Consider the following 15,087-nt stretch of genomic DNA (forward strand, 5'->3'; position numbering starts at 1 on the left):
CTACTCAAATTATTAAAAAAATTTCAAGGTAGCGTATGCGAGAGGAAAACAGACAAAAAAAAAAACAAGGTTATGATGCTTTCTTTTCTTCAATATAAAAAATAAGAGATTTAAAGAGTTAGTAGTAAAATCATGAAAAAAAAAAGGAAACTAATGAATGTTTTTTAGTGATATGTTCATCCCGATTGAAAATTATTTATCAAAATTAATTTGTAAAGAATTATATATATATAAGTGTATATATTTATAAATGGTAATCTTTTTATCATAGATCTCTGTATAATAAAAAGCAAACATTTTTCAGATTTTTTTAAAACAAGTGCAAGTCTTGTATAACTTCTTTACAAGTACAACCATCTAATTTTATTTATCTCTTTATTATTAATTAACTTTATTAGGACATCTAAATCATCAAATGGAATTGTCCTTTTATGATAATTATAAGTTAACATTCTTATTATTCTTAAGAGTATGTTAACTTTATATTACAAAAATAACTTTTCTAAATTGACTTGAAAATATAGATATAAGGTTCTAGTGGCTATGTTGATGAGAACCTTCTATCATAGAAATGAAACTTGATGAAAAAATGTTGTTATTGAGAAACTTCTAGTGAAGTTTAGGATTTGTTATTGAGAGAGATTGCCTAGGAACTTTTTAGAGACAGCAATTGATATGCATTATTATAGTGGATGTGAAGAATGATTTATTTGTTATAAACTTTGGTCTACCAAGATTAAGAAAAGGCTATTTGTGGGACAACATAGATGATATTTTATCATTGTCTTGTATTTTAATCATATGTACCATATTTAATTCTTCTAAAGCCAATATTTGAATATGTTTTAGTTTATGTGTTTATCCATATCTAAAAAATAACCAATAAATTCACATAAAAAAACAAGAGATTAATGGAAAATGTAAACTAATGATTCTAAAATCAAGAAATAATTTTATTTTAACAGCACATACAACTCACTCCCATATTATTTACACATCTAATATATGTTCAAACTTATAAGCCAAAATAATGATAACTTGTAATGATTTTAAATCTTATTATTATTATTATTATTATTATTATTATTATTATTATTATTATTATTATTATTATTATTATTATTATTATACAAGTGACACACATGATAGTGGACGACATATAGTGTGTCTAATGATATGAAATACTCACAAGTGATAATAATCATTCATATAATATTCATAATTTTGTATATTTATTATTAATTAGGTGGAATATAATGTGGTACACTACTTTTTCATTATCATGTCCATCTAATTTCAAAATTTTTAACCTAATTTTTCTTTCTTACATTCAAAATTAGTTTTCTTTTCTTCACTGTCAGAGTACAGGATTTGTTGACCGTTTTCATGTCGAAGCTTTATTTATTTTCTTTTTCTTTTTCCTCTCTCCTTAAGATTTCCAATATTTCTTTTTAATTTAGTTTCATTAGTAATGTTTCAACTTAACACTTCCAAGATTTGTTTGGAGGATTATTAGTGATATTTTATTTTTCATTTTTTTTTCTTTTATATATTTTTCCCTTCTACTAGTTAAAGATACTTACTTATCTATGTACAAGAGCATTCATTTATTATCTTTTATTGTTAATTATAATGATTATTATTATTTATAGAACCTGTTCAGATAATTTAAATTATTAGTTATTATTTTTAAATATATAAATTAATATTAATGTATCATTACCACATTAACTAAAGTGTAAACTTTGTTGATTTTCTTCTGTGTGGTGAATCTCTTTTAAATAAAACTTTTGCTCCAAGTTTTCACTCATATTAACAGAAAAATAAATTAGGAAAGCTCAATGTGATCTAGCTAAAATCATTGGAGTAAATTTATTTTTGTAATGTGCCATATGTGTCAGTGTTGATTCAAAAGCATATTTTAGTAATGTTACATTCTATAAATTAATATCACACTAGTTTTGAGTTTATGTCATTCAAAATAACTTTTATAAGTTATTTAACATTTTAATCATTTTGAAAGCAAACCAAAACTATTTTCATTGAAAATTTTCAATAAGCACAAAATTTTCTTATGATATGTAAACCATACTTTTTACCTAAAAATTACTTTTTTTTATGAAATGTATTAAACTTTATATGTTTTTACAGTTAGACTTAATTATATTCTATTTTATTAGCTTTTACAGATAAAAAAACTTATTTAAATTTAACTTTGGGAAAGGTGATTAATATTTTATCTATCTAATTTAAACTAACACATATTTAAACTTTCATATTCTATAAAAATATATATTCATTGGTCAAATTTACAGTGTGTTAAACTATAGCTAATCATACTATCTTTTGTAAAATTAAAAATATATTTATTTTGGTGAAAGAAATATTATTTTTCAAACTATAAAGAAAAACCTTTATATATATATATATATATATATATATATATATATATATATATATATATATATATATATATAAAATTCTCTCAAATACATTAAGAATAAAATTATTCAATATTTATATTCAAAAATAAAAAACTTATAAAAAAACATAAGAGAAATAGTAAGCAAAATATAGTTTCATATATTAGATTTTTATAAAAAAAAAAAAAACTATTCAAAACAAAAAAGAAGAACTCTAAAATTATTGTAACTATTGAGTGATTGAAACCATAATAGAGGTATAAAGCTATGATGGTAACTCCAACCTACAAATAGTGAGATTAAATCTAAAAAAGTAATCATTAGATTTGATTCAAAGTTATACAAAATGGTTGATAGAGTGATGTAAGTGAAAACACCCTTAAAATGATTACTACAATTTAATTGCCAAGTTGCGTTGGTTGTTAGGGTAACAAACATTGCATGACTAATATGGTGCAACTAAGTTTGATTTGGTCAGCTTTTGTTTTTCACTTTTGATTGAAAAAAAAGTTTGAGTTTAATTTCTTTGTCTCTTATTTTATTTTTAAGTTTCACATCACAAGCACAAAAGTAAAGTGTTTCTTATTATAATATTTTCAAAAGACTATTAGATTTGTAATATACTACTGATTTAAATATTCCAATCAATAATTACAATTTTTATACTATAATGTAATGCATTCATTGTTTATATATATAAATATGATTATGCATATATAATATAACATAATAAACTATTTATTTAAAATAATTTTTGTGATGACACCTTTAAATGAAATACAAATTTATTTCAATAATCTTAAAATCGTGACCTTTTTTGTTGGTCAAGGATACTTCATAATTAAGATAGATACATAAATATATGACATTAGCATATTATAAAAATAATATAATAAATGATATCATAAAAGTAATATAATGATAATCTTATGAAAATATTATAACAAAAAACATTATAAAAAATTCTATTGATATTTACTTTAGACCCACCAACTAAAATTTTAAAGATTTGTATGGTACAAAGTATAATTTTTTTAACTAAACAGACTTTTACAAAAATCTAAATATAAAATATCTAGTATAACTTCATGTTTTTGTTATTGTTTTATTATTGTTAAATTGTTGTTGATATGAATATAGTTTATGAACCCAAATTGATACAACTCAGTTTACATGTTTTTGGTGAAGTACTTTGAGTATGTAGATCAAAATTAGATCAGTGTAATAAAACTCATTATTTATTAGGTTGAGTATTAAATCTTGATGTTCGATTTGTTGAATCCAACTCAACCTATTTATTGGTATAATATACTTTTAGATTTAATATATTATTTTTATATGTTCTATAAAAAAGAAGGATTGAGAAAAAAAAACATATATTAGATAAATACTTTTTTTCCTTGTCTTAACCTTCTTGTCTAAGCATACCTTAACTCTTCCCACCTTTGCACCAATTTCTTTTCTTTTTATAATTTAAGTTTTTGATTTAATTTGTTTAAATGTATTATTTAACACACATATGTATACAATATAAATATTTTAAATATATATATATATCATTGTTGATCGGGTTAGTTCAATTTAAATTTAGTCGAAAAATGACAAAAGTTCAACTTTAACTCAATTTAAACAATTTTAATCAGGCTAGTTAAAAAGTTTAAAGAAACTCAACAAAAACCCTAATTTTTTGAGTGAGATTTTTCTTTTTCTTATATCCAGCCCCCATCCTGTAAAATGCATCTACGTTAGTTTAGTAAATCCTACAAATCAAAGTAAATAGTTTTCTTCATAAAAAAACAAAAAACAAAAGTAAATTATTATACAAATCAACTTAATAGACATAAAGATCTTGTCAATTTGAACAAATTTTCACAACTTTCTCTTTAATTTATTCTTATTTAATAAGATTTAACTCTCATTGTAATTAATGCAAAAATTTCTTATTATAGTTTTATATCTTCCTCAGTAAATTCAATAGTATTTAATAATGATAATACTTCATTTTCTGAAAATTTGTTTTGCAGAAAATAAAAGAAAACTAGCTAATCATTACTGTATCATTGTATTATAATGTGAATATTTAACTTTGAACACGAATATTATGCTGATGAGATACATAACATCTAAATATAAATATCAGACGAGAACAGAAGTATAAATTTTTCAGCAATAATTACTTTTTCTACAAAAAATATCATGAGATACTAGAGTTGTGGAGCACTAAGATTGGGACTTCACAGTCCACACTAGCGGTATTGGGATAAAGTAGCAAGTCCTATCTCGCTTCAAGAATACACGACTAGACTTGCTATTTTCTCTCCAGCAATTTCGATATTATATTGTTACGTCTTAATACAAATTATGAGGAGTTCAACATACGTTCACACTCAATCACAGTGGCAAGTTCAGCAAGAGCTCCCATAGCTGCCATGCCCCCTCTATGTAGTAGAGAGAGTGCAAGTTCACGTTCGTCCCATCTACTTAATCCACACGCCAATTTCCTCAAAGTATCCACTCTCACTTCTTGAATCCATACAGGTGCAAGACTAACCATTAATCCTACGAAACAACAGACGTACGTTTTCCATGTAATAGGATTGCAACTGAGTGAAATTTTCTTATCCATGACTTCGGCTAAGAAGTCCAAATGGACCTCAATGGTACGACTCCTTCTGGAGAAAGTCCCTGGTGGTAGTTTGGACCCAACACCCCATATAATTGACCCTGACAATATCAACAGATATGCCATAGCATAACCCTCTAGTATATACGACGCAACACTATCGTTGTTTTTCTTCACATCTCTTGATGAGAGCAGCCAGGTAGGAATCGTTTCCTTGTACAATTCCTGGACCAGTAGCATACCACCTGCGGCACATAGAAGACTTGCACCAAGTGTTGCCACCTCTTTTGCACTTTGGGCGGCCAGGGATAGTGATGATTGGTTGGATTTTATGTGACGCGAACCAGCATCCGACCGTCTGCCAGCTAGTTCATTAGAGTACTCTGTCACAAGACCTACAATTATATCGTTTACATACTGTACATTGTGTATATTTCGACAAGATCGAAGAAAAAGGAATCCAGGAGCAACATACGGATAAGCACCAGGGGTAGTAATAGTGTTACCCAACAGGCCATTCACACCACATTCATCACTCAGCTTTGAGGTTGAAACAGACAATGTTCCAAGGAATGAGGTGAAACAACTTCTCAACAGCTGAGCAACGGACTCATTGTTCTGTCTAAACACAGATCGGGAACCTGATACAACAATGAAGTGGTGCCAGCGGCGAACTTTTTGGGCCCACAGAGAGCCAATTATAGGCATGCTAGGCCAAGGGCAACCAGATGCACAATTTTCCAAAGCTGCTCCAGTAATAGCATGCATGTACTCCAGGCTCTTGTCAAGTTTAAAAGTAATGGATAAACTGACCAAAGCTGCCATTGGTAGAGGCAGCGTTACCGGTGAACCTCCTGCCACACAACAAAGGCGTAACTCATAAGCAATACAAATAAAATAATATCATCATATTGTTTAAGCTTATGAATCCCTATTAATTAAAAGAAAATATTAGAAAACAATTAAGTTTGCAGATTTATGTCAGTAATGTTAAGGATAAATTCATCCCCCAAATTACACCACCGTCTCTTGCCACATATATGGATGAAATGTGTTCTCACTTAGCAGTTTGCATCATGTCAAGTGTTTCTCAAGAGAATTACCCTAAATCCTTCATGTAATAAACAAAAGTTACGACAACATTTAAAGATGCACTCCAGTCTTGTCAAACAATTCAAATCTAAAGAGCTCTCCAGTCAAGAGAAGAAGCAGCTAATTAAAATATTCACCAGTCTAAGCAAAGTCAATAAATAAATATAAAAAAACATTAACCCTTTCCATGTATTTATGGCCTATTCGATAAAATTGAGAGGTTTACCACTGAAAAATGGCTGTATTCATTAATAAATGACACTGTATAACAAAACTACCGTGATGTACAAGGACTTGAAAGCATTCAATGACCTTAACAGCATTGTCCTACAATGTGATGAATGTGCTTCTTTTTTAAAAAAAACATCTTTAGTTAGGCATTTAGGAACTCAACTCGATTATGTTCAATAATTAAAAATAGCAAATTTCAGCATTGATTTGAACAGCTCAGGGAAGTGATCATAACTTGTATCATGTTGAATTGGGTGGTGACAAATGAAACAGGCCAACATGGATGTGTACAGTCCTTGACATAGGGGATAGGCGCTTCTTGCTATAGTGGAAAATGATGCTACATCATTTCAACATTATCTAGATTTACATTGGGTGAATAACAAATGTAAAATATATCACTCGTATAAATAGAAATAGCTTATTGATAGAAAGAGAATTCAATTTGTTGCTGATAAGCAAGACAGTGGATTCATATTTCTCGTAATCTGCTGAGAATAATATCAAGCCGCTCTTTAAGTTGTGAAGATCAAAAACACATGAATTATTCTGGTCAATGAGTCACTGCAACTACTTAACATATAAAATGCTGGAGCAGTTCACGTATCTTGAGTGACTTCCATCTATAATGTATCATACTTTATTTTTCGTTGGACCATATAATGTATCAAACATGTAAATAAGATTAATGGACCAAAGAAATACCAGAAGAACAGATAGGAACCTCAACGCCAACATGAGTTAATATATCTTTTATTTCCAATTCAATTGATGGAAGAAGTGCTGCTGGACTTGGCCAGTCTGTTCCATTCATGGGAACTTGTTTCCATACACCACGAGTAACTTCTGAAGAAAAGTAATCAATAATGGCAGCAAGCGATGCTGGAAGAAAATCAACAAGGTCTCTCAGACCTGCAAGTGAATGACACAAGTGTGATTACATGAATGTAACACCAGAAATACATGTACTTCTGTCCAAAAAGAATTTTCTTAAGACTCAACAACAAAGATTTTCTAATTAAATACTTGTTAATTGCATATGTAGTTGATTAAGAATCAGTGCTCCCCAATTGCCCTAGTTTGATGTGATCTCTTCCCCGTAAGTATTGCAATATTAAAATCAAAACAATTATTTCTTGATGAAAATAATCAGGAATTAGTAAACAACTCTATGTCATTAAAGCAAAATTTTCATGATTTAATTAATCAACTATTAGAAAAGACACAAGAAAGGTGGGACCAAATTGATGGATACAATAAACTTGATTGATAGAGAAATAAAGATAGCATCTAGCCAACCTGTTGTCAATTCTCGTGATGAAATCCTCCCATGAGCGCAAGCAGTTAAAATTGATTCAAGGACAAAAGGAAGAGCTTCCAGCACTTCCCATGCAGGAAGCATAGGTCTTTGAAAAGCATCATCACCAGAATTTATGAGAGAGCTACATGCATTACTACTAGTAGGTGACGAAGAATTGCTTGATGAAATTCCAACCTTGCTTATTTTCTGATATATCATGCTTAAAATCATATTAGCAGTTTGATGAATGGAATTTCCAGTGGAAATACCAGAAAGGGCTGAAGCAACACATGATTTGTATTGACAATACAAGGCCCGCAATTTTGGAAACGAATCAATGTACACAGGTTTAACAGATGCAGACTCGGGGAGATTTGGATTGCTTTTCCGCTTATCTTGGGAATACATAACACGATGATTGTGCAATGATAAGATATACTCCAAACCTCCAACTGCAACTCCTAATTCAGTGATGCACAGGTCAAGAGGGGGTCTACAGAATTTCCATAATCGAATAAGGAAAAGAAACGCTAACGAAAAGGCCATGTATGTTGTTGAAGACTCATCGCCGGTGCTATTTGAAGTCGGTTTGATTGAGCCAAACGCCTCACAGAGAGGCAATAAAGCAGCGGCAACTGTTGGGACCTGCACAAAGAATATACGATAAAAATACTTGACATTAGAGTATGAATGGTAAAGAAAATATAAAAAGTTTGCATACAAATTGCTATAAGAAATAGTTCTTGAAATAGACTAACTATCTAAGGGTGCTTCAGCTCGTTTAAATGCACTTATATAAACTTTTCTGTTACTTTTTTTAACGGAAAAAAAGAAGTTATTAAAGCACTGAGTAAATAAAAAAAAATAGAGAAAATATATTTTCAGAGCTTATAAAGGTCTCCTTTAGGTGGTCATATTTATATACAACAGATCTGTGTGATACAATGTCTTTTACTTAGCCTACTTTTGAGAGTTTTAGGTAACAACTTTTGAATATAGCTACCTTAACCTATTCTAACAAAAACACAGGGCCATCCTAACACAAGGAATATTGAAAGGATGCAATTCTAAAGTGGAACGACTGACTAATTGCCACATAAATTGAGGTGCAGGACACCAATAACACAGCATTCATCCTACATGTTTTCAATGCTGTCTGATCTCTCGATAACTATCTTTTCTACCTAATTTCAGTTGTGGAAGAACACAAAATTAATGTTCACTTCATTATCATAAAAAGAATTGGAGAAGGGGGGCATAGGCACATGTCACTTCAACAGTAGCTGTGAATTGCACATTTTACCACCCAAATAAAGAATTGGAATGGATTTAGTAAACTGTTTTTGCAACCATGGAAATTGGAATTTTTATAAATAATAAAATTTTCCATTCTAAAAGGAATATGAAACATGAAATTTAGAATTTGATAGTCCAATTCTGATTCCAAGGTTGAATTGGAGGTCAATTCCAAGAACAAAGCAGGGACTGATAAAATCTGTCAACTGACAAGTTAACGCAAAAATACTTTTCCATCCTTATAACTTTTTTAGAAAGAATCTAAGAGTTATCATATTCTTATAGCCATCAAATAAATTATAGAGCTGAATCACTTACTACACCATGTAAAGAAAGTATATGAACAGTATCAACAGAGGAAGCACCACGGAGAACAGCACATAGCATGGGCATACTATCGACCAAAAGGCTTCGAGATCCAGCATGACTTGTAGGTAACGGAGAAGCAAGAAGCTTAACCACATAGTGGATCACATGTTCCTGCCGAGGAGACAATGGTTGATATCAGAAACAATAAATAATGAGGGATACAACATTCAAGAATGCAATACCATAAATTAATCATAGGCTACAACCAAAGGAAAAAACTAATATCTGAAAAGGGCAGTGTTAATGCGAGGTTTTGTCGTCAGTCGACACAGCAAAGAACAAAAGCATAACATTTTTTTCCAGTTTAGAGAACAGGAGAAACAAAAGCAGGTTCAAATCGGTCAAACTCAAATCCAGGTCCATTAACTGTTAAAAGTCAAACCAAAATAGTGAGTTAAACTAATGAATAAAATGAAATTTTCAATTAATGGTCCCAGCTAGTCAATGTGCCATGCCATCAAATGGGATCTACAAAATTTGAATAAACCAAGCATGCAATAAGATATGGTTGTCAAAATCGAGTATACATAAACTTATGCAGGCTCCATAAACTCGTTAGAGTTTACTTAATAAAAACATATTAGAGTATTAATAAACAATATAATATTTAAACATTTTAATTTCAATAAAGAAAAATAGTAAACTATAATATCCTGGTACAATAAATACATTACATTCAAAAATTGAAGGAACAAAACCAGTGTATTGTCCAGTTTATTATATTTTATTTTTTATATCATAAACTATGCATTATTTAGTTTAAAATTATTATTAGTATATGCTATTCTTTATTTTTTTACACGTTTAACACTTGTATTTTTTTATTCTTCTTCAATTTCATCATTATATAATTTTATAATAAATAACAGTTCTTAATTAACAAAAGCCAATTAGAAATTCTGGACTCAAATAAGATATAACTTGAGGCCCAACTAATAAAAAAGAGAGGAAAATCACCCATGACCCTACCCATGACCTGACACATCACCTCCGTGTTGACTGGGGCGGCAGGTGAAACATTCCCTACCAGAACACAATTGTTTTAAGCATCTTTTGGTTTCAACATGAAAAGGCTGGAGTGGTCACAAAATCCACTTTTGGAGTGCAATTTCACAGGATCTCCACTACTGATCGCAGCGTGGTTCGATAGGTTCTTCAAGAGCAAGGGGTGATGGTCTGCTCCTCTCATGTGGGATTGGAACATTTTCAACATAAATGGAACTTGCAATTTGACAAAAGTTTCACACCTTTACTCAAAAATGAGTTGGCAAACGAGTTAGCCTCTTTTGTGAATACAAGAGTGTACGCTCATGAGAGTTAATGAGCTGACTCGTGATTTTGATAACCATGCAGTAAGGTACAGAATAATGAGTGAAAAACAAATGAGGTCTGATAATTCAAAATATGGTTGAAAACCAATGAACTACGTATTTACATTAAAACAATAATTGTTTGCCTCAACTCCACGCCAATAGATCCAGCAGATTCCAAACTAGTCCATCATTCTAGTATGCATAAAAGCTAGACTAAGACAAGATTAGTATTTCCTACATTGACCAAGTATATAGCTAAAACACCCTTTAAAATTACTAGTCTAGTCCTCCTACCTTGAGCTAATCTTTAGGGTAGAGGTATGCACGGTTCATTCTCAATTCTAATAATCATATTAAAATAAATCTACAAACCTAAGTATACAATTTTAACATTATCCATAACAAGATTGATAAACTTTAGGGGCAAAGAGGGAGTGAGACTACATGATTTAAGAAATATACATCCGAGGAATAGCCTGAAGCACTTTTCAGCAACTTTGTTACAGGAGGACTAGCAATTTACAATACCTCTAGTAGGAATAGGATTTTTCACCTGAATATACCATCCGTGACCAAGGGATGCACCACATAGAATCTTTGCAGCTGCTGGCCTTTCCACATCTGATCCATTTAATGCAATATAGTATAACTTCTCTATCTCTGCCAGGCTAGGACAGAAGAAAATTATGAAGGTCAATAATTAGCAGTTAAGATAACACCAAAACTAGATCAAATTTGACAAAAGAAATAAACCTTGAGGCAGGGGTCACCGATAGAGAATTTATAAGAGTATTGTTTAACGGTGTTCCTTCCATAAACATTGACCACGGAGATTTTTCTAGAGGTGATGAATCTGACAAAGACAAAACAGATGTAGAGACATAACCAGGCCAGAAGTATACTGATGTATCCATTAAATTCCTAGCTATCAAAGCCTCCACTATGAGATGCCTCAAGTTCCCACCTGAAAGATAATTCAGAAGTATCATAGATATTAGCAGAAAAATAGACATGAAGAAAATTGAATGCATATAATGCAAGATGGAACCATGGAAGTAAAAGATCTAGTTCCAAATAATTAACCTGCTTTTGTATTGGCATTAGCATGAATTCCACTGCCAGATTCACCCTTTCCATTCATAGAATTATAAATGAAGCTTGCAGCTTTTCTAGCTGCCTGATTGGCTGCATCAATAACTAATGTAGGAGGGCATAGGAGGCCAGAAAAGTGCCCAAGGACCTGAACAGATGACATCAGTTCAAGTTTCATGGAATCATCACTTTTCATTTCATGTGTATATTCTGATTCCATAGACACTTGAACAGAAGACAAATTATGTTCAGAGGCATCCCTTAGAACATTTGCAATTGCCAAGGGGACAATGCATAAAAGTACACATAGACGAGCCACAAGATGGGGAATAGGACCTTCAGGAGGATCACGTTCCTGCAATCAACCATGAGGGTGGGGTGATAAGTTAAATATTTGGTTAATATTTCAATAAAAACAAACATTACTGTGGACCAGTCTCAACTCGCTGCACAAGCCGAAGGGCTGAGAGCCAAAGTGCTAGAAAAGTTTCTTGCCAGCTAGCCTGGTTTAGTATTTGAAGTGTCTTGATTCCTTCTGCAAGTAGTTGATGAACATTAGGAAACTGAATCCACATAACTTTCTGAAAATAAGCCTGTTAAGATTAAGCAATAATAAATCCAATGAAAACTCACTCAAGAGAATTTACCTGTAAGCACATCAATAGCTGATTTTGTAGGAATTTGTCTAGAATCCATAGCATTCTCCATATAAATGTCAAAAGGAACCCAACAAGGAGACTGACAAAACCGGTAGTTGCATCTCAACGGTATCTTACATGATGCCATATTGATGAGCGTCCCAACCAGCTGATGCTTACTTGGGCAGTAATCAAAATGTGAAACTCCACGCATGTTTGCAGACACTTTTGTTAGGACTTGGTTTACTAATTTTAGCTCCGATGAGGCCAACTCAAGGGATTCAAGAAATTGCAGCCTCTGCTGGAGGCAATTGAATTTTTCGGGCCTATTATACATAATCAACAACAAAATGAGGAAAAATATTAGTCAATTTCCCAGCACAAATCCTACACAGCATGTAAATATATTAATACAATAAAACTGCCTACTAGACCGCTATTGTCATCTTGATTCTCCATGGAAGAAGAAAGCTCCCACATGATGTTGCGGCTTTAAAGCATGATTGTACATGAGAAAACATTTAGGTATAGTCCAAGTCATCCAAGTCTACCTTGTCTTGCCATTGTCAATGGGATTGCATTTGTATCTAATAGCAATAGCAATAGCAATTGGTGGAAGAAAAAAGTAGGAAAAGGTACAAGGAATATAGAATGAATTCTCATTTTGGCATAATCTACCATATAAACTAGTGTTTCTTTCCATCTTTTCTTGCAGATGGAATTTGCACTCATTTGAGTAACTTCAAGCATTCACAACTCACAAGACTAGGAAACCACTTCCATAAATGATTTCTCATCTTTATTTATTTATTGCCACTAAAGTGAAAATAGCACAACCAAACCATATTATGACATATAATATACACATCAAACCAGAGATATCTTACACTAGCAATATGATGAAGAGAGAACAATTTTTACTGTCCACGTTGTTTTATCAGGCAGTGACAAAACTCGAAGTCATAAGTTGCTTGAAGCTCACTAATATAGCATATCATTTGAGCATGTGAATTGGTTCAACGGCAAACATGTTTCATACAAATCACCACAACAATTACGGACAAAACAGTCAAGACAGAAATCATATACAAAGTAGGAGACAATACATGTTCAAGAGAACAGACTGCAGCAGAATAGTAGCCTTTCTGCTTTCGGTTAGTCGATCCAATACCTCTAAGGCGGTGAATGAATTCCGCTTCCTTATCTGTTCACGGTACTCACTCTTCTCAAAACTCTGCGTCACATTACGATCAATGTCCATACAATCCTCACCCTTACCTGCAGCAACCAAACTCGACTTCTCACTAAACGTCACTTGAAATCCCCAATCGATCAGCATACAATCGAGCAGCGAAATCACAATCTCGAAAAAGAACAGCACGAACACGTGCCCTATCTCCAGATCGCGCACCTTGTAGGTTTCCGAAATCCGAAGCGCGGAGTCCACAGAACTCACGATCCTGCACAAACAGAAACGCGATTACGCAACTAAGTGAAACCAATAGATTAAGTAACGAGAGCGAGAGAGCGAGAGAGCGAGAGAGCGAGAGAGCGAGAGAGCGAGAGAGCGATTAGGGTTTGTTACTTGCGGTTGCAGGAGAGAGACGGCGTAGGGTGAAAGGAGAACGCGTGTTGCGAGAGGAGAGGGAGGAAGAGAGCGAAAGAGTGAGGGTGAGAGTGGCGGTGAGGTATGGCGTTGGAAGCGAGAAGAGAGAGTATTTGAAGGGGGAAGAGGAGGCGCGAGGAGAGGGCGTGGTGCGTGAACTTCCACATCCAAGGGTGGTTGTTGTCGAAGCATATCTGTGAGACTAATAGTTCCCCTAGCTCGGGACTGGGAAGCGCAATGCCCAGTGTGTTCAAGTGTTCCACCAGCTCCGTTACTCGTGCCCCTGCGGCTTTGTTGCTGCATTGCTGCCACAGCTTTAGCCTCTTCAGAACCCCTTCGCGCACTTCATCGTTCCACTCCAGTTCCGACTCCATGCTGTTCACTCAGCCTAGTCTACTGTAGGTGTTAGTTGTTAGTTCCTGCTGCTCTCATTCTGGCCGCAAAAAAAATTAGGGGCTGTTGGGGAATCGAATGCAGTGGGACAGTATTGCGTATTTTTTTTGTAATATTGTGATTTTAGTCCCCGTTCGAACGGGGTTAGTAAATACACCTAATCATTGCTATATTGATCACAATCTCAATTTCCGTTCACCGGGTAGTAACTTTCAATCTTACAATATATAATAATTCAATTTTATTTAGAGATCATTTTATTTTTTAAAAATAAATCAATCCAAATATTTAGTTTAGTTTATTAAACAATTCGGTCTTTTATATAATTTAATTTAGTATTATTTTTGCTTGGTTGACATTTCTGGGAAAAAATTGGGGGAGGAGTAATTCCTTAATAAATATATGTCTCCTACCTACATTGCTTGATTAATTTTCATGGTCCATTAAAGATATATCTTGGTTAAAAACATGTTTAATATATAACTTATTTATTTTACTTTTACTTAAAAACTATTCATTTGAGTGTCATATATATGGTTTAATTTATTTTAGACATATAGTTTTGAATCAAGGGAATTAAAGTAAAATGGAATAAACACGTGTAGACATAAACAGGTGGCACTTCTTCTGTATGACATGATTCATATTAGTGTAAAAGGGAAATGAAATGTTATCAGTCAATCAAATTGTAAAGAGAAAAGAATTGAGAAC

General features: G+C 32.3%; 1 protein-coding gene across 2 annotated transcripts; it reads right to left on the reverse strand.

Moving 5' to 3' along the window:
- Positions 1–4,559: 4,559 nt before the first annotated feature.
- Positions 4,560–14,484, reverse strand: LOC114186074 (mediator of RNA polymerase II transcription subunit 33A-like). 2 transcript variants are annotated; one of them, XM_028074087.2, is made up of 12 exons: positions 13,963–14,478; positions 13,789–13,837; positions 13,484–13,655; positions 12,387–12,703; positions 12,183–12,274; positions 11,731–12,094; positions 11,401–11,611; positions 11,201–11,315; positions 9,284–9,445; positions 7,669–8,314; positions 7,075–7,281; positions 4,560–5,900 (listed from the first exon to the last, which is right to left on the reverse strand). In XM_028074087.2, the coding sequence occupies exons 1-12, from the start codon at positions 14,284–14,286 to the stop codon at positions 4,783–4,785; spliced, it is 3,777 nt and encodes a 1,258-aa protein (XP_027929888.1). In that variant the 5' UTR covers positions 14,287–14,478; the 3' UTR covers positions 4,560–4,782. The 2 variants fall into 2 exon arrangements, with proteins under 2 accessions (XP_027929888.1, XP_027929887.1); XM_028074086.2 differs by having other exon boundaries at positions 13,484–13,837; positions 13,963–14,484.
- Between the last annotated feature and the right edge of the window lie 603 nt (positions 14,485–15,087).

Source organism: Vigna unguiculata, chromosome 5 (genome assembly GCF_037176805.1).
Source record: "Vigna unguiculata cultivar grain cowpea cultivar isolate G323 ecotype 2 chromosome 5, ASM3717680v1, whole genome shotgun sequence".
Lineage (NCBI taxonomy): Eukaryota > Viridiplantae > Streptophyta > Magnoliopsida > Fabales > Fabaceae > Vigna > Vigna unguiculata.

Excerpts from the sequence above, each read along its gene's own strand:
- LOC114186074 (XM_028074086.2), bottom strand. The coding sequence starts at position 14,357 with ATGGAGTCGGAACTGGAGTGGAACGATGAAGTGCGCGAAGGGGTTCTG. Across the intron at positions 12,095-12,182 it reads CCCTTCGGCTTGTGCAGCGA|GAACGTGATCCTCCTGAAGG; the intron begins GTTGAGACTGGT and ends GGTTGATTGCAG. Across the intron at positions 8,315-9,283 it reads TACTTTCTTTACATGGTGTA|GTCCCAACAGTTGCCGCTGC; the intron begins GTAAGTGATTCA and ends TTCTTTGTGCAG.